This window comes from Apus apus, chromosome 4, assembly GCF_020740795.1.
Source record: "Apus apus isolate bApuApu2 chromosome 4, bApuApu2.pri.cur, whole genome shotgun sequence".
Classification (NCBI taxonomy): domain Eukaryota; kingdom Metazoa; phylum Chordata; class Aves; order Apodiformes; family Apodidae; genus Apus; species Apus apus.
The window spans coordinates 54,269,703-54,294,207 of NC_067285.1; the positions used below are offsets into that span (position 1 = coordinate 54,269,703).

The 24,505-nt window shown below is 45.0% G+C and overlaps 1 protein-coding gene across 1 annotated transcript; it reads right to left on the minus strand.

The window, feature by feature from the left end:
• Positions 1-249: 249 nt before the first annotated feature.
• SETD7 (SET domain containing 7, histone lysine methyltransferase) lies at positions 250-23,131 on the minus strand. The gene is made up of 8 exons (XM_051619904.1): positions 23,030-23,131; positions 16,970-17,099; positions 12,260-12,461; positions 10,027-10,216; positions 9,091-9,172; positions 7,871-7,988; positions 7,430-7,587; positions 250-6,435 (listed from the first exon to the last, which is right to left on the minus strand). The coding sequence occupies exons 1-8, from the start codon at positions 23,067-23,069 to the stop codon at positions 6,255-6,257; spliced, it is 1,101 nt and encodes a 366-aa protein (XP_051475864.1). The 5' UTR covers positions 23,070-23,131; the 3' UTR covers positions 250-6,254.
• Positions 23,132-24,505: the final 1,374 nt, after the last annotated feature.

Below are 24,505 nucleotides of genomic sequence, written 5' to 3' on the forward strand. Positions count from 1 at the left end.
TCTCTTTAAACAGGCCGAGGATGAGGCCCGCTGCCGTGCCCGTCTGCTGCCCCAGGCAGCAGCGGCGAGGGAGAAACCCACCGGTTTTGAAATACAGCTGTGAATAGGCACCTTCACGTCCAGACGCAGGGTGTTCTTCCACACCACCCCTCCCTGCCCCGCACCTGCCCCGCACCGCACAGCGCCCGGGGGGAGGGCTCCGAGGGCGCCCAAACCCAGGACCCGAAAGTAACAAGGAGACAGGGCAGATCTGTTGAATATTTTAATATCTGCATTGCCTTCATAGCGCAATTAAAGCAAACTTTAAAATTCACTTATTACAAATGTTTGTCAAGTCTATTTTTCCCCATAAACATTTTTCTTGCTTCCTTGCACATACACCCAAACACACTATAAAAACCTCATTCATAACATCAAAGGAAGGGCAATCATCATTCATGTAAACATCTTTCTTAGAGTTATCCATTTTTTAAAAGTCATGAATAAACCTACAGATGTTCAGTAAGGCTCATAGTTCGAGTACAAATGTCATAAAACACCTATCAAGTACTGTATACAAGTTAAATACTCCGGGGTTAACTGTTAACACGCGTACAAGCTTACCCCAAGGATTATTCTTTAGCACTTAGTTCTTCAGAACAGAGACACCCAGTAATTATGGGCTAAAGAGTATTAAAACAGCAGAAGGCCCAGCAGAAACTGTTAAGTAATACACAATTTTAGCCTGGATCTTAGCTAAAGAGTTAAATTCAGCAGTTACAGTAGGAAAGGTTTTCTAGGAGAAAATCTGCAGAAAGGAGGGATGGGTCCATTTGTCACAGAGGGACAAGCTGAGAGGTATGTCCTGCAGATGTGACTGGCCTTGCTATCGCAATTATTTATGACAGCTGCATGTAATGCTGCATAAATACTTTCCCAAATAGCAGAAACGACCATTTGTAAAGACCATTTGTTGTATCTCCCCTTTAAAAAAATAATATTACTTACTGGTAATCAATTACACTTGCATCTTACAAAAAGACATCCTTTTAAATTTGGTTTAGATCTTACCAGAACTTTTTTTTTTTTTTAAATATTCATTCTACCATGAAAATATTTCATACAAACATCATTTTACATACAAATACGTTAAAACTTGTGAAGAGGGTCTTCCCACATTCATGATTCTATGGCTTGAACATTTAATTGCTTAGAATTTTTGTATATATATTTCTCCTGGAAAAAAAAAAAAATAGTTACAGTAAAACTGGTAGAGGGCAGGAGCTTCAATTGCCTGAAGACAGAAGAGTGCCAAGAGGAGGGTCCATTCAACAGACAGTGACCTTAGTGTTCAAAAAACCTTTGATCTGGGGCAAGTAAACATGCACTCAACCTTGCACCTTTTAAAGAAAAATAATAATAATCCCTTATAAGACTGCTTAGAAATGCTTTGTCCAAAAAATATAGCTCTCATGTTTCCAGTACACAAAGCAAAAAGGAACAAGCTCTCCCTGGGGCACAGGTGAGTGTGAAGCCCACTTGCCCCCGCAGGTAAAGCTGCTCCCACGTCTGTGCCCCTCGCCCAAGTGCTCTCAGCGTATGACAGCAGGTGTGGGTGAGGAAGAGACGTCTAATGCAGCACCCCAGCATGTAAGGAGACACTTCAGTAACATTGTTTTCAAAGCAATTATGTTTTTCTTAAGCGCTTGGAGGTGAATTCCTCAGGCACCCACAGCTCCAGCAGCTCTGCTGTGCCAGAGGAAAACAAAGCAGCAGATAACCAGCTCTGTACAGCTCGTCACCTCATCACAACGGCAGTATTTTCCAAAGATCACATTGAAAGGATAGAAATCAGAGAGGTCCTGGGGACAGCAGTGACAGCCAAGAGCCTGTGGCACAACCCCAGCAGCGAGCACAGCCTTCAACTGAAGGACACAGGTGCCTGCAACCAGCGATGGGACAACTCACCCACAGTCGGGGAGTCCCCCCGGGGCCCGCAACCAACTGGAAAGAAAAGTGGCAATTTCCACCACGTCTGTTTCTTGTACCAGATGGGATACTCGCTGGCTACTCTGCTCCTCCACTGCCTGCCAGGGGGTAAGAAACCCTCGATGATGCTCTTCCATGCCAGCAACGTACTACAACAGCCCTGGGAAAGAAAGCCCAGCCTCTGCCAACTGCAAGCGACACTGGAAGCTCCAACCTGCAAAGGCAGAACTAAGGAGAAGGCTGCCTACGTGCTCCTGAAACATGCAATGTCGCACGGTTGAGCAACTGGCCTCCAAAGGTCTCAAGACCTGCATGGGTTGCTCCGGAGCTGCATCTGGGAAAAACCATGGGCCATCCTAGTGGGTCATGTTGCAGCTGTGGAAAAAGTCAAAAAGCTATCGCAGCTCCCTGCTCTGATCGCTGAAGAACCATATCCACCTATTTCCTTTGACTTTTCCAACAGCTCAGACTTACATATAGTTGTGTAGGTTAAGTATTTTTAATTGCTACCAAAAAAAAGAAAAAAGAAAAAAGCCTTTTCAGATTTGTGAAGGTAAATCAGGTATTTTAGTAGATCCCAGAGTCAACTTGAGACTCAACTAGAGATACTCCTCCAAGGCCTAAGCCCTTCTCCTTATCCAGAGGAGTGATCCAGTAGCAGGTAGCTGTCAGCTGTAACTTCTCATGCTCTTTTGTCTCCAGGATTAACCACTTCTCCAGAAAACTAAGCTTCTGTATGCTCGGTGACAAAACACAGTGCTGCCATAGCAGGAAGATACATGTAAGGTTTAATTTTTTTAAGGAAACAGTCAGCAGCCTCTAATACAGGCTGCCATAGGCTGCTTCTCAAAGGAGTTCAGGTAACAACCTGATAGCATCCCAGAGGAGCCACGTGCAGCACCGCAGACCAAGGCAGACACCGGGAACTGATCTGTGCCTGAAAAACGCAGCAATTCCAGGTTGTCTTATGCCATTCCTTAGTCAGAACAGGCACGCCTAGAGCCAGCTGCTCACCCAGGCTCAGCTGACAAGCACCAGCTCTTCTTTCAGTTTCTGTGCCGCCAGGACAAGTCTTTGGCCAGACTCTGAGAAGTGGAGCTTCTTATTGCATATTCACCAGTAGTCAGCTGCACTCAACAAACTCAAACGGATTGCTTTGCAAAATCACTGCATCCTCCTTCCAAATTAAAACCACATTTTGGTGTGGGTCTCACAATACTACTGAAAGCTAGTTTTGCTAGGCTGGTCTTGCTATCTAGCGAGCCCCAGAAGCTGAGCTGCAATGCGTTGACCAAGTTAAGGCATTATTTGGAGTTCTGTAACTAACCTATGTTTGAACCAGTGGTTGCCAACGTGCACCTCTCAAAAACCTAAGGACACACTGAGCCCTGAGCCCTTTCACTACCAAGTAGTAAAAAATATCCCAACCATCCCCACTCTAACAGACAACAAAGAAAAAAAATATGAAAGATTTCAAAGGCTTGGTCCTGAATCAAGCCAAAGCAGCTTTATAGAAGGTTGGTCGCTGAAGAAGGGATCCACAGGAGGACCAATAGATTACAACAGAGCAGAGAGAAAAAGGACAGTAGAGCTAACAGAGACAAGAGCCACAGCTGTGTCATTACTACCAGGCCACAAGCATATGCAAGAGCAAGAGAATCTGCTTGACTGTCACCAAATTAATGGCTTTTGAGAACACACAGAGGATACCTCAGTGCCTTTTTTTTCCTCAGAACTTCCCTGTTTTAGGATGCAAACTTCAAACCAGATGAACAAAGAGCACCTATCTTATATTTATTTCAGAAATCAGGCGATACAAAGACTGACAAATCTATTAAAACAATCAACTCCACACAAGGAGGAGATAGCAGAGGAATCGGACACTGAGCAGGAGTGGACCTGAAGGAGCTCTGGAGACAAGAACATGATTCTCTAGCAGGCACAAAGAGGCAAGCAGTCCAAAGCAGGTTATTGAAACTGTGGAAGGAGTTACCATCCATTCACAGCAGGGTTCAGCCATGTATCTTCCCTCTCCTCTTCCCTGTGCTTAAACACAAGCCTCAACTTTGCAAACTTTCAATGTCCTGGCAGGATAATCCACAAAATGCACACAACAGCTTCCTACCAGAAAGGCACACCTTTCTGCAAACTGCCAAAACACCAATCATCTAAAATAATGACCTGTAGGCACAGGTAGGGAAAGATCAAGACATGTACTTCTTTTTGAGGTTGATTTGCTGAAGTCGTGCTGCCAGCTGGCATCTCACAACTCTCCCTCACCTGTGAGGCTCAGTTCTGCCTCTGCACACTCAGCTGAGTCCCTGAGCTGTTCCCTCTGCCAGCCACCCGCCTTGGACGAGAAGCTGAGCTGTGGCCTGAGTCTCCAGCGTGAGGAGATTGGAAGTGTCAAAGCCCACATTAAGATCTCTGCTGGAAGAGTGTCAGAAAGCCCTGAGCCTAATTGCTGCCCCCACCAACACAAGCACAGAGTAGCTTTTGTGCAAGCTTAAATGATGAGGTGCTGGAAAAGGTTTGTGATCAGTCACAGGGACTAAACAGAGCCCCACGGTAGAGCGATTCTTATTAATAAATCCTAACTTTGCACAGGTACCAAAGCAAGGATTCTCAGACTGCACAGAACAGCCACCTCATCCTTCCACTTGCGGGTACCAACCCAACACATTCTCCATGTCTAGCTCTCCAGACAGCCAGATGCCTCCAACCATTCCAGTAACCAACCCAAACACACTGCAGTAGAAAGGTAGGTCCGACTTTCAAATCATTTACGTTACATATATACAAACTTTTTTCAAACTACAAACATTTAAAGAAAGTGTTGCAAATGCATTGGAGTTTTTCCTAAGCTGCTAAACTGAAAAGAGAGCATCAGAATCCCAGAAGGGCTCCAGCATCCAGACTGAGATGATACACTATTTCTCTCTTACACAGCATTAGGCAAGACCAGTACAGTACCTGAAAAAATGCACAGCAATTTCCCTATGCCTGAAAAACCCCAGAACACAGCCCTGCAGATGAATATTCACAAGCCTCCACTGTTGGCTGTAACAAAGCTATGAATTGACTGCTGTTTCTAAATATGAGCAGTGAGTGATGTTTTTACATTCATCGTCTTTCAGAAACAATCTTTTCACATCTTTTTTTTTTTTTTTAATCTTATATCTCATACTACTTGAATTGACTGTGTCTTAAACCACTACTACTAGAAGACTGCTACAAGGCTACATTCTTTGTCAAATGAACCCATACAAAAGATACAGCTTTCTGTACTCAAGTACTACAGCCTGCCCTCAAATACATACACCTCCTTTAAGAGAACTCACAGGAGATGCATCTCATTGCCAGAATTTTTGCCTTGAGAACCAGCTGCTTTCACAGGTGAAATACACAAACCAACTCATGAACACTAATGCAAGTAATGTGCTTGCCTTCCAGAACACATACTTCTGAAAGTCCTTCAAAAAGTGAATCTGTTTTCTCCTTTCCGAAAATCTTCATGCAAAAAACAGCTTCATTTGAGTGTCATATTCATAAATTAAATAAAATAAGCCAGCCATAATGGCTAGATAAATATTAGGTTTGGACATGTTGCTATTCTATTTATAGAGCCACAGAGACCAACACACAGCACTCTCACATACACACACAAGCCTTTCCACTAGTTAGAAAGGATTTTCTCCTGCAAAAGAGGATTAATAGAAAGTACAATGTTCATAAGACAAGAGGAAAGGGGAGTTAAAACCCAGCCTCCTATATGCTAATAAATAAACTGCTCTATTGCAAGATTCAGATCAAAGGTTTAAAAAGGCAAAATTATGCTACTATTAGAGAATATCAAAATATTACTGTTATCATCACAAGTGGCATATATGCAAAATGCAGTTGCACAATAATGCCTAGGCAGATAGAGAGCAACACTAAGTCTGCCGACTAAAAGTGAACGATATACCCATTTTAGTTTTCTGTCTAGTCTTTTGGCATCTTTGCATATGGTGCAAAAGCAGAAGCTACCAAAGAATATCACGTCTCGTACAGAATATTAAATAATCTCCCCAGATAAGACTGGTGCAACGCTAGCTAATTTTAAATCTGCTATGAGTAACACAGTCAAACCTAGTTAGTATGCAAGAAACTTATCTCTTAACACAGAATGCAAAGTTATGATGCAACAGCATGAACAATCCCTGGTTGTCCAGTTTTCAGTATAAAGGTAGTGCATAGATCCAAATTTCTATTTCAGTTTGCCGAATGGAGAAGAAGCTCCCATTTCACTTTTTCTGGGCAGCCTGGAAAGCTTTCAGTTCCAGCTGGTACCACTCCGGTGCTTCTGGCCCATTTTGCCCAACAGGGTTGTGATCATACCCATAAGCCACTGTTAATTCTTCATCCTTCTCCACAGCCCTGATGGTACGGATACACTTGATAGGCCCAAAACGAGGATGAACAAACCTAGACAAAGAACAGAACACCTCTGCTAGGCTTAACTGTCAATTCACAGACTCTCTTAGCCCCTTTTATAGTTTCAGAAGTACTCACAGTTCAGACTAATATCATATAACCCACTATCAGATTAGTAGCTTTGAAGCAATCTTATGGAGACTTGAGTAATAAGGGCAAAAACATGGCAATATTAAAACAGCTTTGCATAGCTTCTATTACTTGAAATTTTTCAACAGTCCTGCAACACTGTCTGTAATAAATTAAACAAAATTAATTCTTGCCATATGCCTCAGGCTTGCAGAGCCTGACATCTGCACAACAGGAAAATAGTGTAAATTATGACTGACTGAAGAGCATGGAAAAAATGCTCACCTTAATTTCCTCAGTACAGATGACCTGCCAAACAATCATAACATACTTCTGTACATCTTCTCCCAGGGTCTCACAATAATGGGAGCTGGCTTATTTAATGAAGAAAAACTATTTTCTAAATATCTATCTACACAGGTCTGTTCATCTATATGTTGGTAGGAAAATATTTATACCCTTGAGCATAGGGATACCATCAAAAGTTTCCTAGTGCTCTGCACCAACTGCAGAACAGCAAGGTGCTTATTTTTTGAGCTTCAGAAATGACAGCACATTTGATGGTGCTGGTCAAGCATCTGTAGTTCAGCAAATAATGGTGCAATTCTTGCCAAGCCAGGATTTAGAGAACTGTGCTTATGCATCTTGGAATCAAAAGGCAACTTCCATGGTTCATGACAAAATTACCACTGTTGCAAACATAAGATACACCGTGGTGTAAGTTCCAAGAGACATCCAAGCCCCTACAGTGCCCACCAGTTTCCAGCTTGGCCCAGGTGAGCAGGAACTCCTTCAGCATCTGGACCTGTTACCCCCAGCCCCACTTGGCTCCTCCTCATTCAGATGCCCAGAAGCACCCTGTGAGCCCAGCCCACCCAGCTCCAGCATCTGCTCCCAAACACAGGACTCTGCTTACGGGTCATAGATGCAGTTGGGAGTGAAAGAATGGTTGGCCTTATGCCCCAGCGAGGCACAGTACTTGGTGGCGTGGTTGTAGGGCTCCGGCACATCGATGACTGTCTCGTCGTCCAGGGATATTGTGTTTCCATTGAGGGCCCAGTCTCTGCTGTCTACCTAGTTTGCAAGGAAAAAAAGAGTGTGTGTGTGTGGAGGGGTCAACTTTGCCAGCAGTTTGAAAGCAAACATTCAAATATACGCAACGTAAGCTTTTCCTGTGTCCGAGTCATTAAAAAAAACCAAACACCACTTTTATCAGAAACATGTCAGTGAGCAGGAACTTTCCTTCAATTAAATGCCATCTTAAGAAGATGGGAAGAGGTTGGGTATAAAAATCCTACTATAAGAAGACCTCAGAAGGAGCAATGCAAATTCAGACTGGCTTTTTTCTCTCCTTTACCTCCTGGTGTGTAATTCGCACGCCGTTGTAAAAGGACATAACTGTACTGGCTTCTGCTGCTATTTTTGAAAACAATCCTTCTCCAGCACTGGAAATGAGAGAGACATCAACATACACCCTACAAGCAGAAAAAGGGCACAGAATTAGTAACTGGCTATGGTTTTCATTCTCAAGCAGTGTTATCACAACACTATGGGCATAAAGACCAATACTTAAATATTATAATAAAAATAATAATTCAAAACCTCCACATGCAGGTCCTTCTCTTTCCTCTCTTCTCCATACATTCTATTTAGGCAAAATGGAGATTTGGTGGGAAGTAGGGGCTGACTTCATCTAATAGTTTGATTTTCTTTTTTTTAAGTGCCAATCTACTATTACTCCTCAATGATTACTTCAACTCAGGAACACCTCCAATGACACACCAGAATCACAGAGGTCCCCACTAAACTGAGGTTACTGGTGTGTACATACACAAATTATTACTCCACTGAGCAAGTTTTAAAGGTGAAGCCCTAGACCTTCAAGAACTTGATGCTAATTAATGCCAGCTTTTTACTAATCACTTATTTAGATATTCCAGAGTATCAGAAAAGGACTACAATCGAGGTGCCTACAGAGCAAGGGCTCTTAAAGTCTAGGTAAAACCAGTAATTGTGGAATAGCCACGGAAGAGAGATCACAGACAGACTACAATAAGAGAGTTGCTGGGGAATATGTTTTGACATCAGGGCTGGCACAAACAGGACCTCCCTTCCCTTCAGGTTAGTGATTTACTCTTGTTATTTTGCTACATCTGTTGGGTGAGGAGAAAACATTGCACAACACATGCCACCCAGCGAGACACACTGGATGGGGCTCACTGCCACCTGAAGCTAGCTACACATTCAGAAAACAGGGAACAGCAAACTGTTTGGCTCAGTGTTGAAGCTGTGGGCTACAAGTGGAGTCCAGGTCTTGAATGAATGTCTTTGAAATGCTAATATATTACCCTAATTTAATCTCTTTAAGAGTATGGTGTTCTATCCACCAGAGTGCAATTTTATTGTATGAATCAGAAAAAAAAATTAAAATCAAGTCAGTAACAGGATCCATTTCATAAACCCTTACACATTAAAAAAAAAATTAAATGAGAAAAAGTCTGCAAAATTAGGCCATAAATATGTAACAGCAAAGAAACATGGACAATATTGACAGTGGGGAAGAAAAAAAAAGCCTACCTCTCTGACTCGTAAGGATCAGGAAGAAGTGCATTTGTAGAAATGCAGGATGAAGTAGATTTGTCAAAACTGTACACTGGGCCTAAAAAAACAGAAATCAACAAAGGAAATAAACTAACTGGAAGTACTGAAAGCATGCAACCCTTAATCAAGACGTTCAAAAATGAAATGCTAATGACTGCCAGAAATAACTGTTATCAAAATATTGCAAAATTTGATAAAAGGCCATTGTCCCTGGTGTCCAAAATCTGTTCTGGCTGAAGGCAGCTTCCTCCATAGTGTGATTCAATCCTATTTACAGGAGTTGTCTTCGAAGTTACATTTTGATTTTCTATCACAAAAAATAAAGTCACATGCATTTACTTCTCAATGCCTTTTCACTGAGTTTTATGTTCTTATTTTGTAATGAGTGAGACAACCTTTGCTGGCAAAACTATAAATGTGTGAGCACAGCCTCTGTTTATTACTCATGGCGCTGCCCACAGCTTAACTTATTCACTTACAAAACATCTCATACACCTCAGAGCAACAGAACTGCTCCAGAACTTTAAGCCCTAGCCACCCTTGCCCTGGAGAAGGAGCACTGCCTACATGGGTTGAAGGCACCACCCCAGCCATTTCAGAGCCATTTTCCATCAGCAGGACCAGACAGCCCAAAGGGTGCTGGTGAATCAGACTGTTACACAGCAACTGGATCTAATTCCTTAATTACAATCTCAATTTCAGCAGCACCATTGAATGAGTTGCTTCCTGATCTTTCTCCATGTGCCTTTCCATCCAGCTTCCTGATTTAGAAAATGGGCTTCTCACTAATAGACTTATTATCTCATCACAGCTAGCCTTTAGAGTTTCTAATGGGGAACACAACAGAAACCCAAGTGTTTGCAGCGAAAAACTGGTAGCAAGAACACAAGTTTCCGTGTTAGCTGAACTTACTGCCTGGTACTACTTCAAACTGAGGTTTCCCATCCTCTACAGAAATAAGAGTTGCCAGTTTTGCTTCTATCATTTCTCCATCTATGAACCTTCCGGAATATGCAGTCTTTCCATCAGGGTACACGTAGGCTATTTTCTCTCCAGTCATCTCCCCTTCTTCATTCACTTCTCCCACAAGGCTGCCTCCATCCTGAAAGCACAGGAGAGAAACAGATGCAGCATTTAGTTACATTTTACTATCTCCAGTAAGAGGAAAAGATTTTTCCCAACTTTTTGGAGAAGCAATCTAAGCTACATTAAGTTCAGATGCAAGATCATGAAAATGAGTGGGAAACAGACACATTAAGAAGTCGTTCCAGTCATTATAGAACTGATAAAAGTAATTGACGAGGTTTTCTACATTGTTTCAAATAGGCAAAACCCAAGGTCTTTCTTTCCATGTAACACAAATACTGAGTTTCACTTGGCAACATTTTTATGAGAACACCTTACAAACCAAGGCCCAATCAGTTTCTTGCAGTATGATACTCTGCTGGAGGAAAGAAAAAAGTATAATGCTGCATTGCTCACTGTTTTGATGCACATGGTGCATCAAAAGACTTGAACTATTAAAAATAACAAAAAAAATAATTAAAAATGCTGGACAACTGGCAAGTTTTTCTGCCCCAGTATCCCCCCATGATGTCAGGTGGTACTTGATAAGAACAACTGTTTGCTGAAAGCCATCATCAGCAACTCTTTTCCTCGCTAAGGTTTACACATTTTTGCCCTCTGTGATTTGCCTGTAACTCTGGTTAAGTCTATTTACAGAATTGCAGAATGACATGCACAGATTAGCACAGGTCTAATGACTTCAGGTGTTTATTCCAAAAAGGATAAGAAAACATCTTCAAAGAATGTCCTGGAGCAAAAACAGCAGATGTGATGTGGAAACAGACTGATATAGATCAAGATCTCTTTGCACAGACTCTATTTAAAGTGGCACTGTTTTGTTCAACTCCAAGGATGAAAGAGCTTCAAACATACCAAAGTAAAGAACAGTGAAGCTTAAGTTTGAGTGAAAATTTGTGCACCTAACATCACACACAGAACCATGCACTAAGAACCACATTCGTGGCAAAGGTTTTTTAGAAACACCTTCCATGCTTTAGTCTAGCAAGATGATAATGATGAACAACCTCTAAATATCCACATTCCAGAAGGTGGAGCAACACTTTGTCAGCTGGAAGGTGAAACAGCAGACATACGACCTGAAGGGTCAGCTGTGTGTATTTTATACACGGGTACTGAAAAACTGCTAATTGCTTGGCCATGTAAACCAAGCATTTGTTGATTTCAACACATGCTTAATGGCAATAGTGAAAACTAGTAAATAAAATTAACAGCCTATGGGAAGCACTTGAAATTAACCTGCAACTAAAGTATATGCAAGCACTATGTAGCACAGAAATAGATACGGTTTTGACCAGCAGCTTAATTACATGCAGATGATTCCCCCTTCTCAGCATAAGGTAAAGATTGAAAGCACTCTGGAGTGCTGCATAAGGCTGAACAGAAGTTAAAGTTTTAAAAATTAACATAAAACTCCCTAAAAACCAATACTACCATTATAGCCCCAACTAGCATGATTATAAAAGGATATACAAAAATTCTTCAGGTTTTCCAGAGGAATATCTGAATGTTTACCAAGAATCAGGAAGACAAAATTGTGGCTTGCTTAGTGAGCAAAGCATTTGTCCACAATCCAGTCAGAGGCTCAGCTCATACACCAGTTACATCTGATTTGCTGGGCAAAGTCAGACTTCACAACATCCTACGTGGAAACAGTCTTCCCTTCCTAGTTAAATAAGAGCAGCAGGTTGCAATAGCCTGCATAGCTCCCATGCTCCTCACCTGCAGTCAGCACTACAAAGGGGAAAAATCATTGGCCCAGCCCTCCCAAAGTGATACACATAAATGCACTTCCAAGGGGTTGGGCTCCCTGGAAGATTAAAATAGTGGAGGGCATCTCGCAGCCTTGCTGAATCCTGTCTACTGGGTCAACATTCAACACTGAAGAGGTTTAATTGTATGTCGGATTATCCAAAACCAGAATGCACAGGTCTTCCACCCAGATTTTTGTGTGTTGACTTTTGAACAGCTGGGTCGTGGTGGATATTTGTTTCAATGGGGAGAAAAGAAAGACACATAATGGTACTATTCTGCAATAAAGAAAGCAGGTGGTCAGGCTTACTGGGTAATAAATCCAACAAACTCCATGTCGAATGTTGTCTTTATACTGCCCTTTGAATATCAGCCGCCCGTCACTGTCGTACTCCTGGGCTGGTCCGTTCAGCTCTCCATCCACATACGTGCCATGAAGGACGACTCCATCCTCGTACGTGTAGATCCCCTGGCCTTGCAGGGCATCGTCAACATAGTAGCCTTCCAGGGTGCTGGCAAAGAGAGAAAGAAATTAGCAGTGGAAGACTCTTCAGCTCTCAAAGAGGTGAACTCAAACCCTTGACACAAGGCACAGCACAACCCCGCTCCTCTGCGTGTCATTCTGCATATTATTGCTACAGAGAGGCTGAGGAGAAACCTTCAAGAAAGTTAGGTCCTAGGAGGAGGGAGGCGTTGATGCCTGGTTTGCTCTTGCTAGCTGCCCTACAACCCTCCCCCCAGAGCACTCTGAAAAGCCAAGATGAAAAACAGAAACATCTTTCTACAGTCATCCAAAGGCTGGGAACAACTTCTGCTGTCCTTTCGTCTCGATGCCGCCACATGGGCACCGAGTTGTTAAACTACATTACACTGCTGAGATTTTATAGGCTGGGGTAGCAAACTACAGCAGTGAATGGAGACTCATGGTCAAAGAAGAAATTACTGCTCAAGCAGGCTACTCTCATGTTAGAATTTTCTACCTCCTACACTTGGACCTTTACTGACCTCTCTGGTGCGATGAAATCAAACTCCCATAGAAGGGGACTGTAAAAAGGCACAAACTCTAACCTGCTTCCAGTTCAGTGTTAGTTCCCTAGTTCCCTAGTGCACTTAGCAGCAATCTGTACTGGATTTGCTAAATGCACTGTTATTTTTCATGCATTTCTACTAAAACGGAACACAGCCTGTCAACTAGTGCTGCACGTGGATTTGAACAAAGACACATTTCACTGGAGTTTTGTCTGGCAAAAATCAGTGCAATAATATCTTGCAATCTGCTTCTCTTCCTCCCTTTAAAAAAGGTTGCTGAGAGAAACTACAAAGCATGAAAGCATAACTGTAAAAGAGGATTTACTCAGTTATTCCTTTCTCAGGTTAGAACTAGCATAAGGAAATACAAACTGTAGCCAACAGCCAGCTGCAGTACACATACTTCCACTGCATAATTCTTCTGAGGTATAAGCCCAAACAGCACCTGGCAGCACAAGACTCCACACGTTCTACAAAACAGATTTTCAGGAGTTGCAGAAAAAAATGTTTTTCTCAGAGTTTACTTTCTGGTTTCTGAAGCTTCACTCCCTGCTTTTACGTAACTCTGGCAAGCTGGCTGAGGTTTCCATGGGAAAATACACTACTGTAATAGCCTCAATGCAAACCAGAAACAGAGCAGGAAGGGGCAGGACAGCTGTTTCACTTTTCAGTCAGACTTATTTCTTGATCAACATTGCTATAGAGCTACACAGACAGCTATGGCACCACAGCACAGGGAAGGAGAAGAGCAGATGATGAAACCACCAGAAATCTGTGCACCTGCTTGTCTATAAATGACATCACTTTCTCCTCTAGTTTATCACTGATCACCAGACTTGAATTTCATTATAGCTGGCAACATGCACAGAGTCCACATGTAGGATTGCTCCTCAAAAGAAGCAGTTTATGCTGCTGCTACCCCCAGTTTATGCAGTGAAACAGACCAAAAAACCTTCTTGTCAATGATATTAGCTGAAGTTAACAAGTTGCTAAATTACAACATTGCTTCAGCACTGGAGAAAATATCTTTTCTCTACTGCAACTCAAGTCTCTAGCTTGTTTTTTCATTGAATTAAGCTCCAAGCAATGTCCAAAGGATCCACCTCTTTCTACTCTTATTTCATCCAAGGAAATCAAAAGATAACAACAGAAAGAATCCCATGTCTTTCAACCTTGCCTAAAAAGTCAGTTTCTTGAAAACTTTTATACTTTTCACTGTTTTTCACTGCCCCCTTCTCTCCCTCTCTTTTTAAGCTCTCGAAGTATGGTGTCTGCAGCCAGACATAATACTTGCAACTAAGACCAGCAGGAGGAGGTATAAATAGCTTCTGTGTCTTGCTTAAACAAAATCTTGTTAATACAAATCCTGAGCTAGCCTGTATTTCTCTGGTTTGCTTCCCAGATTATTGTATTTTTGACAATGTAAAATTTTACCAAAGTCAAGATTTGTGAGATTACTGTCTTCCCAGTATCCATCAGGCATAGAGGGGATCTAGGATATCCACTACCTAAAAAATAAAACTGGTGGCAAGAGTGGGGGAAGGGAGGAATACTTAACAATACCCTTCCACTTACAAAGTTACATCGATAGACTCTGATCCACTCATTCCTCACTCCTTGATCTCCCACCTTTCCCTCTATATGAGAACATTGAAAACTTCTTAAAAATAATACCATTCTCTGCTGTGCTCTGGAACACGTCAGTTTACACGAGTTTCTAGTTAAGAGAGAAGAGCAGCTGCAGCTCTGTGCCAAGCACAGCCCTCATGCTTGCAGTTATTGCAGCAAGCGTTCTGTAAAGTGCACTCCAGCAAGTGTGAGCACCAATGAAAGCTCAAGCACATGATCCAAAACAGGGACTATGTCAGGGGTGAAACTTCTCTCTCTGAAAAAATATGTTGTGTTTATCACATTTTTGAAGGAGGAAGAAATAACAACTGATACTGCATTCCAGGCCTCCACTCCCTTAAACGGTCAACAGGAAGGGGGCAGGTCTTCCAGTAAAAGGAAAGGTTTTAACTGAGGCAAACAGGGCAGCCAGGCAGCCATTCCTATTTCCCAACACTCGAAAAATGCAAACGCTTACACTGCTGCCAGTCCAGTGTCTGACAGGACTCTCCTGCCCAACAACAGACCTAGAGCAGCTCAGCCATCAGCCTTTACCAGCAGCCTGTGAGGAAAACCCACCCAGGAATGCTGAAACCAGCTAAGGTTTTGTGCTGAAGCACACCATACTGTAGAGGGAGAGGTGTTCTCTGAAATTCTGGGGATTCATTTCTTCATAAACACCCAGCCTTGCCCATAGCACAGCCAATGGAAATGACACATCCTGGTTTATGCCAGGTCATTCCTCCTGCAACACATCATGACACCTGAACCATTCACTTCAGAGAGCAATTTACTCCTGCTAGCTGGGTATAGCTAGTTGAATTACAACATCTTTAGCAACTAGTCACTGTTCAGTTAAGGCTGCTTTAGCTACATTACAATAAGCTTAAGGCAGTTTATAAAAATAACCCATTTTCCAAAATCACATTACAGACTATTTTTGTGTATTTTCACTCTGCTAGTTCCTGAAGTCATACAGTAGCCAACTGTTCCATTTTTTTTACGGGTTATGAAAAGTAAAAAAAAGAGTTGGCAACACAGTACAGAAAAGGCTCAGCAGCAGCCTGAGTTTTCCCACAGAGCACTGCCTGTACCCTGGATTACTTGGAGGAGCAGCCCTAGGAACAAAATAGTGGGTCAGTTTCTGACTGTACAATCAGCAACTGCTCTGCTGAGATCATCAACAAGCACAGAAGCATTATGTACATGGGTCCAGAGAGATGTTGTCTGCCAACTAAGAAAAAGGCTATTTTAGAGAGGTCAGCTGCTGGGCAGTACTGATTTTCAGTTACATGTACAAGATTTCATAAGCACATTACCAATAACAGTGGGGATTTTTCTGAATCCAAGCTTGGAGGTCTGATCAGTTTCTGCATAACTGAATAAATATATTATCTTTCTCATGAAAAAAAAACCAAAACAACAACAAAAAACAAACCACACAAATGCCAGTACGAAGCAACTGCAAAGACAAGTGCAGACAAGGAGCTGAGTCACAGAGAGCACAATACCTCTGCTCCTGCTCAGAAGTTCACTGAGCAGGAGGAGAGTAGACCCGGCACGACTGTCAGTTTAACAGCTGCTATTCATAGTGCCACTGACAGCTGCAAAACCACGAAGAATCGTGTCATTTTATACATCTGCTCCTCCTTTGGAGGAAATTCTGAGCAACTGCAGAGGGAAATGCTGCAGTTGGGGGAAGAAGTACAAGGTGTTCATAGTGAAGACCTGAGAAGGAAACACATGCATAGGCACAAACTAGCCCGATTTCACTGTCACAACTCCCAGTGAAGAAAGAGGGAATTATAGGGGCTTTTCTGAAAACAAATCAGGCCAAAAGCAACTTGCAGAGGACTAGGTGGAGATGGGAAAAAAACCCAAACATATTTAACTCAGTCCTTTAACCCCTACACAATTTCCAAGACTATGCAGAGGGTAAGCCTCTCTGTCAAGGTCCTACATTCTTTGTCTGCAAGCGAGGTCTGGCACATTCCAGCTGCAGTCTCTGTTGTAAGGGCTGTAAGACAAACAAACAAATCCATGTGCAGTTAAGGACTTGAAGTTTGTAGTCCAAGTCATTGTCAGCATGGTCAGCTGTGACCACCTCCCAGTTCTTATGGTCTTTAATTAGTTTGTAACTTTACAGTGTTAAAAGAGCTAACTCTACTGCACATACCAGAAACTACTTCAGATACCATGTTAAATACAAAGCCCCTAAGCCTACAAAGGTATGGCTGTAGCAGCAGTAAACTTTCCAGCCACAGTTTTAATGAGAAAGCTTATCCAGAAACTCAGCAGCATACAATCAATGTAAATTAGTTTTGTATCAATGCAAGCAGGAGGCAGAATAAAGAAGAAAAAAAATTGCAGAGTCAGTGTTTACCTTCCATCAAAAAAGAAGAACTTGCCGCGGCCATTCTTTTCTCCATGCACAAAGTTTCCCTCAAATCTGTCTGTTGATGAATAGGTGACTGTACAGAATCCATGTGGCAGCCCATCATCATCTAGGTGCCCTGAAATAAAATCCATACAAAGAGCAAAAGAACACATTAAATATTATAGAAAATTGCAAATCTGTACTGATTATGTAGATGCTTGGACTGAAGTAGCTCTGTCATACAGAACAGTAACCTGCATCAAAACATTTCTGTTAGTAACACTGACCAGAGATCCAGCACAACTGAAGTCTGTACTTGTGCAACACACTTCTTTTACAATAAAATACAAAAAGGGTCAGGATAAAATCAAAAGTATGAGAGACAGGAGAGAGAACAATAAGCTAAAAGACATGTCTCTAAAAGAAACAAGGTTCATATGATTCTGACTTGTGTGAATATTCATCTGAAAAAAGTAATTAATTATTTATCTAAAATACATATTTCCTGGTGAGAACAGAATGGATTTAGACCTCAATTCACTAAGTAAGAAAAGGTTTTTTCTTTTGACAAATACGTCTCACAACAATGTGGGTGTGCCACCCTGTAACTATATCCACAGCAATTTAAAGAAATAAAAGCATTTAATATCTGTAATACTACACCCTTGCAATATGTCAGTCAACTCACCATTTCATATTTTAAATGCTGCTCGCCAGTGCCTTTCTCATGTGTTCATATTATATTCCCCCATCCCATTCCCTTTCCTAGCCAGATCAGTTTTCCCCATTACAGCTGTTGCACATGGGGAAAGCAGAATGACAAGACACTTGAATCCTCTGCTGCATGGGTCTGTATTTTACAGAATTAAACTGGCCAACTCTGATTAAGTTAAAGCATAATAAGGCTCATATTGCATCTCCATCTGCCTCTTCAAAGCCAAAAGAATATGGAAGAAGAGTGTTTTAAACAACTATTATTGTCTAGTTTACCCAGGTGAACTTGGAGTCCTTAGCACTGCATTAGCAGAACACTGCTCTGACCACAGAACGAAGATGCTCAAGCTCAGCAGGGCTGCTTTCAGCACAGTGGTACACGAGGTGAGGGTGTGAGGAGCTCCCATTGTGGCATTTTGGCAAGTATAAATTTTGCACGACAACTTGTCTAATAAATAAAAGCTAGCACATATTCATGTTCTCCCACATTTTTAAGTAAGACTGAACTCTGACCCCCCGTCTCTTGGTGAAGGATGCAAAGCCTATTTGGGATGAGACAGCATACGCATCCACTTCTACGGGCTTTGGGTCAAGCTCTTCCCTGATCACATTTGCCCTAAACTGAAAAGGTTCAACACACATATTGAAAGGCAGAAACAAACTCCATTGTGAGGCGGCGCAATTACTGCCCAGGTAGATGAAGGCAACAGGAGGCCCTTTAGAATTACCAAACCTCAAGTCTATGCCCACAGAGAAGACAAGCTGTGCAGACAGTGGTGGGAAAAGCCAGCCACCCGTGTGGCTTCGTAAGTCCACCTATTCATGCCCTTAATGCAAAAGGTCCACAGGGTTCTGTGGGGACAAGCACACCCAGAGGACACATGCATGCCCACTGATTCTTCTTGCATCACCATAAGCTTCCTTGGGATGCTTCACAGCTCCTCAGCGACATCCCAAACAGGGCATGGTAAGGATGTGGGGCAACATCTGCTTAAGAAGTCCTCTCCTATGAGATGCATGACCCACCCTAGCCTTTTAATAGTAATACCAAAATGATTGACAGAACGCCATACAGCACAGGATGCTTTGCCAGGATATATTTCCCAACTTTTATCTAAAATTTCATTTAAAGAAAAAAGAGAGAGACAAAGATACATGATGGAAAAAAAGAGAGCTAAGTAAACATTCCTCAAAGTAACCAACTAAGGCTGTGCATGTTTATTGCCTACTTCTGCACTTGGTACATTGAGTATGGAAATGCACCTAAAAAGAAAGTGTACAGGAGAAAATGATGGTGAGGTATTTGATTTGAACTCATGGAAGATTCCCTCCTTTGCCCTTCCTGTGCATGCTCCCCAGTTTCTCTTGCATCTGCTCTGGCACTTGCCCAGCACCTTCTGCAAGTAGCGCAAGTCACTGAGTTGGCAGAAAATCCTTCCCTTTGTTGTTTTGTTGCCAGTTGGGGAGGCTGACTCTGCAGCCCACCTGCCCCCCTCTCAGGGGTATCAACCCACCTTGCTTCAGCTCAGCCACCGCACAAAACATCGCTGCAGTCCAGGCTAGTTCTGGCAAGTTCCCAGTCCAGGCTAGACTGAAAACAGTTACAAGTTTAAAAAGTTCAGAAAACTAATCAGAGACTGCTTACTGTTCAAGCTGAGAGAAGTAACAGAGTAAAAAGCACAAGTAGGAAGGAAAAAAAAAAAGCTACATCACTAAAGGCTTTTAGTAACTTTGAAGAAGGTTTAAAAACAGAAGGGACAGTGTGCTATTCTCTCCAAACAGAAGAAAGGCTTTTTTTCCTCCCATTCTGTCAGGACACCCCTTTCTGTAGAAGGGATAAGTTTTAGCAGTTACATCCATTTAACTAAAAGGTCAGTGGCATTTCTGATGTGGACACCCCTTTTAGAACAAACACAACCATGTCAACATTTATGGCTTTAATTGAAGGCTTCAGTTTTATCAACATGGAAAGGCTATACTGGTGTAAGTTAAGAAACCCTAAAGAATACAGTACCAATTTTCCTCTCACTCTATGAGCAAGACTTCTACAAAGCACTGTGATTGAAAAACATACAGTATCGGTGTTGATACACTATAATATTAAAAAGAAAAAAACACAACAAAACAAAACCAAAGCACAAACAAACTTGCAACTTTGTTCCCTGTGACTACTGGTTTTGTCAAGATTTTGCTGGAATGCAAAGCCCAACACAAAAGCTGCTATGCTTATAAAAAGCACGCATGTCAGGACTTTTGCACGGTAGGATACAGACTATCCCAGAGATTTAAATGGTCAGCTTTGATTCGATGGCCTCTATACAGAGTCTTAATCTCAGCCATAGTACAAAGAATCCAATTCTTCTAATATGCTAGAGAATTTCCCCTATTGAAAAAAAATAAAAATATCCCACACTCCAACGAAAGAAAGAGACATTCAGTATCTCTTGAAAATAGGTGAAAAAAAGCAATTTCAAGTTTAATCACATAGATGCAACTTTTCCTACATGGCCAAGGCCTTAGGCTCTAATTCTGCTTGCAACAGAAAAAAACCCCTAATTATTCCAGTGGAAGGCAAAGCAGGGTGTTCCACTTCCCTTTCTCGCCTCTCTCCTCCATCTGTGAAAACAAATCCAAAGTGTCTAAACATATTTTTAAATGATTGTAAAACCCTCACTTTTGTTACTTCTTTAAGGGTCTCTCAAGATCTCCTCTTAAGCTTAGATCATGAAATTTTCAAGAAAAGGAATTACACTGAGAGGGGTAGTTCAAAATGCTGCATGAGGGGCCACTTACCAAAACCACTGATGTATACTAACCAGAAAGAAAAGCCCTTTACTGTAAGTATTACTGTTACTGAACAGAATCATCAATAGAGGATTCTGGCCACAAAGTTGCCAGATGGATGTTTCAGGAATAGCCATAAGTGAACAACACACCTCAGCCCTCAAGAAAAAAATGCATCCTGATTTCTGTCATATTCCTAACTTTCTTTGGTTAAGTGCGAAACCATCCAGCCGTTCTACTCACCCTCAAACAACACACAATGCTGTGTCACTCAGAAACACACGTACTTTCGTATACACTGCTGAATAAGATCAGCTTTAAAAGCTGATTTCCTTAGCCCACAAAAACACTAAGCAGATCCACGATATGGCAGAACAGTTCACCTCAGCTCAAAACTATGACCCTCTGCCCAAGACACAACTGTAATCCATAGGCTTGAGGAGTGGGGAGGAAAGGAAGGGAAAAGAGCCATCTCTTAGGGCACAGGGCACGCCCCATCCCTAGAGCCCTGCCTTTGAAGAACCTCGCTCCCATCACAAACATACTGCATGCAACAAAGCTTCTCTTTTGCTCTGTCACAACATATCTAGGCAAAAATATGCTAGAGTTATGGGATGCCACCCAGAGGGACCTGGACAAGCTGGAGAAGTTGGCCAAGGTGAACCTCATAAGGTTCAACAAGGTCAAGTGCAGGGTTCTGCACCTGGGCCAGGGCAACCAGAGATACGGTACAGGCTGGGGGAAGACATGCTAGAGAGCAGCCTTTTGGAAAAAGACTTGGGGTTGCTAGTGGATCAAAAGCTGGACATGAGCCACCAACGTGCAATTGCAGCCTAGAGGGCCAGCCATATCCTGGCCTGCATCAAGGGAAGTGTGGCCAGCAGGTCAAGAGAGATGATTCTGCCCCTCCACTCTGCCCTGGCGAGTCCTTACCTGGAGTACTGCATCCAGCTCTGGAGCCCCCAACACAAAGATGTGAACCTGTTGGAGCTTGTCCAGAGTAGGGCAACAAAGCAGGGAGAAGACAGGCTGAGGGAGCTGAGGCTGTTCTGGCCAAAGAAGAGAAGACTACAGGGGGATGTTATAGCAACCTTCCAATACCTGAAAGGGGCCTATAAGAAGGCTGGGGAAGAGCTGTTCACAAGGGCATGTAATGATAGGACAAGGAGTAACAGTTTCAAGCTAGAGAAGTGTAGATTTAGGTTGGACGTTAGGAAAAAGTTATTTAACATGAGGGTGCTGGATCACTGGAACAGGCTGCCTGGAGAGGTGCTGGGGGCCCCATCTCTGGAGACATTCAAGGTCAGGCTTGATGGGGCTCTGAGCAATCTGTTCTAGTGTGAGATGTCCCTGCTTATTGTAGGGGGGCTGGAATAGATGTCCCTTCCAACCCAAGACATTCTATGATTCTAATAAATCCAGATCCTAGCAGCAGCTGCTTAACTGGCATTTGTTGTTAGACTAAGCTGCCACGCTCGCTGTCTTCTCTGGAGAAATGTGCTGTGTGAGGCCTAATCCTCCTGCCACAAGACACCGACAGCCCAGCACCGAACCATCAGAATTACCGGCATCTCATCACAGGCAGCCCTCCTTGCTCTGTGTGCTCAGTCCCAACGGCTGAGAAACCCAGGGCTGCTCTTCCTGGCAGGACTGTGCCCTGCACGAAAGCTCCGGGGAGCAGGCGGGTCGGGGCTTTGCTCGGGAGCCGCACCAGGCCACCCCGCCTCCCGGGATGACAGCGGGCTGGGGAATTGCACCGCTGTTCTCAGCGGTGACGCCTTCCAGAGGCACCGCTGTTCCAAAACTCTTGGAAGGGTTAGCTCCCTGCTTGCAGAAGGCCAGCACAAAAGGAGGGAGATACGGCTTCTGAGGGCAGCCTTCCCGCTCCCGCACGGGTGACTCAACCCCAGCCCTGCTGCCCGCGCACACCGTCACCTCCTCCTCCTCCTCTCTCGTCCACTCGCACCAACCGAACCGCAGCCTCTGGCAGCTGCTGCCCCTCGCCCCTGGGCTCCTTGCCACGGACAGGTTCCTTGGTACCCCAGCCCCGCGAAGGAGCCCTTTTCCGCAAGCCCCGCGCCGCAGGGCACGGCCTCCTCGGGCAGCCGGGCCGGAGCGGCACGGGCAGCGCTGACCCGGTACCGAGCCCGGGAGGCGCGCCGGCTGCCCCGGGTGCCGGGCTGGGAGGGACACAGCAGCGACGGCAGAGCACCGCCGCCGCGTCCGCCTCTTTATTCCTTTCTTTCCCAAGGAAAGGGCCGAGCAAGCGTCCCCAGCGGCTCGGGGGTCGCGCCGCAGCGCCGGGCCGGCAGCCGAGGTACGCCCGCACCGCGGGCCCCGGCCCAGCCCCGCACCGGCCCCGGCCCCGCACGCCCCCCCGCCCCTCCCCGCTCACCCCGCCACGTGCGCGGCGGCGGCCGTTGCATAAGCCCGCTGATGTCACGCGCTGCCGCCGCCCCGCGCCCCGCTCCCGCCGCCTCCCGCACCCCCAGCGGCACCGCCCGGCCCCGCGGGGCCGCCCCTCTCCCGGCGCCTGCCGCCGGCACCCCCGCTGGCCCCGGGTCGCACCTTCCACGGTCTCCTCCAGCGTCTCCTCGTCGCTGTCCATGGCGGCGGCGGCGGCGGCTGCGGGGGCAGCCGCGGGGACCCAGCCGGGCGCGCGCTCGCCGCCCCGCCCCGCGGGAGGGGCCGCGCGTGGCTCCGCCCGCAGCGCCGCGCACCGACCCCCCCCCCCCCCCCCCCCCCGGGCCGGGCGCTGCGGGGCGGGGCGGGGCGGGGCCGCCGCCAGAGCCGCCCCGGGGGGAGCGGGCGGAACCCGTCACGGCAGCGGCACGAGGGGAGACCCCGGCCCGCCCCGCCTTGCTCCCGGCTGCCGCAGCCCCCCGCGGCTGCCGCGCCCCGTCTGCATCCCCACAGGTCGCCTCGTAACGTGGGGCCTCCCGACAGACCCTCAGCAGACACCGCGACGCTCCTCCCGCCCTCCCCACGCCAGGAACCGCTCTTATCCGCCGCTCTTGGCGTTGGAGGATTCAGCTGCCGAACGGCCGGGCCGTTGCGTTCCGGCTCGGCGGGAACGGGGACCCCCCGGGCGGGGGGGGCGATTGCTGAGCTCGTACCGGGGGACGCGGGGACGGTGGTGCTGTCAGCCCGGGCCTCGGGTACTGCGTGGGCCTCGGCCTGCAGCACGGCCTGGCAATACGCGAGGATCACCTTAAAGGAAAGAGTGTTTCTGGGTCTTCAGACGGCTCTCCTGGGAGCACGGGAGGTATCTCCTTCATCCTGCTGGAGATGACCCAGACAGTCGGGCTGGAGCACGTGCTCTGCGAGATGAGACTGAGGGAGCAGGGAGTGTTCAGCCTGGAGAGGAGGCAGCTGCAGGGGCAGCCAGCCATCCCCAGCACAACCAAGGAAACAGGCTCTTCACAGGGGTTGGGAGGACAAGAGGCCGTGGGCATCGCTGAAAACACAAGAGGTTCAGGCATAGCATAAAGAGAAACTTGCTCCCCATGAGGACAGCTGAGCAGTGCAGCAGGTCACCCAGAGGTTGTGCAGTCTCCATCCTTGGGAGCATTTAAAGACTGACCAGATAAAGCCCCTGGCAGGCTGATCCGGCCTCAGAACTGACCATAAGCAGCCAGTTGGAGCAGAGACCTTCTGGGTCCCTTCTCATCTGAAGGGCTTGGTGAGTCTATTCTGAGTCAGCTGTGTGCAACCAGGCAGTGCTGCTGAAGTCGGGGACAACACTCCAGGAAAACAGGACAGCCACAGCTTAGCAAAACCAAATAATTAGATATGTCTGCAGAAAAAGAGTTTGAAAATGTTTAAACAGGAGAATAATGAGGTTAGTATTTGACCTAATTGACATGAGAACTTACATTAATCTCAAGAGCTTTGGAAGGGATTTGAGATGTACAGTAAGCTTAAGCAGAACAGAAGGACTTGCCTCTGAATCATCAGTGGGTAATTTCACAAAAGGACAGTCCATTTTGCTGTTTAGGAGAGAACATTTATGGTTTAAAGCCCATAAACTTCAAACAGTTCTGA

Excerpts from the sequence above, each read along its gene's own strand:
- SETD7 (XM_051619904.1), bottom strand. The coding sequence starts at position 23,069 with ATGGACAGCGACGAGGAGACGCTGGAGGAGACCGTGGAAG. Across the intron at positions 17,100-23,029 it reads GCTGGAGGAGACCGTGGAAG|GGCACCTAGATGATGATGGG; the intron begins GTGCGACCCGGG and ends ATTTTATTTCAG. Across the intron at positions 9,173-10,026 it reads GTTTGAAGTAGTACCAGGCA|GCCCAGTGTACAGTTTTGAC; the intron begins GTAAGTTCAGCT and ends CTGTTTTTTTAG.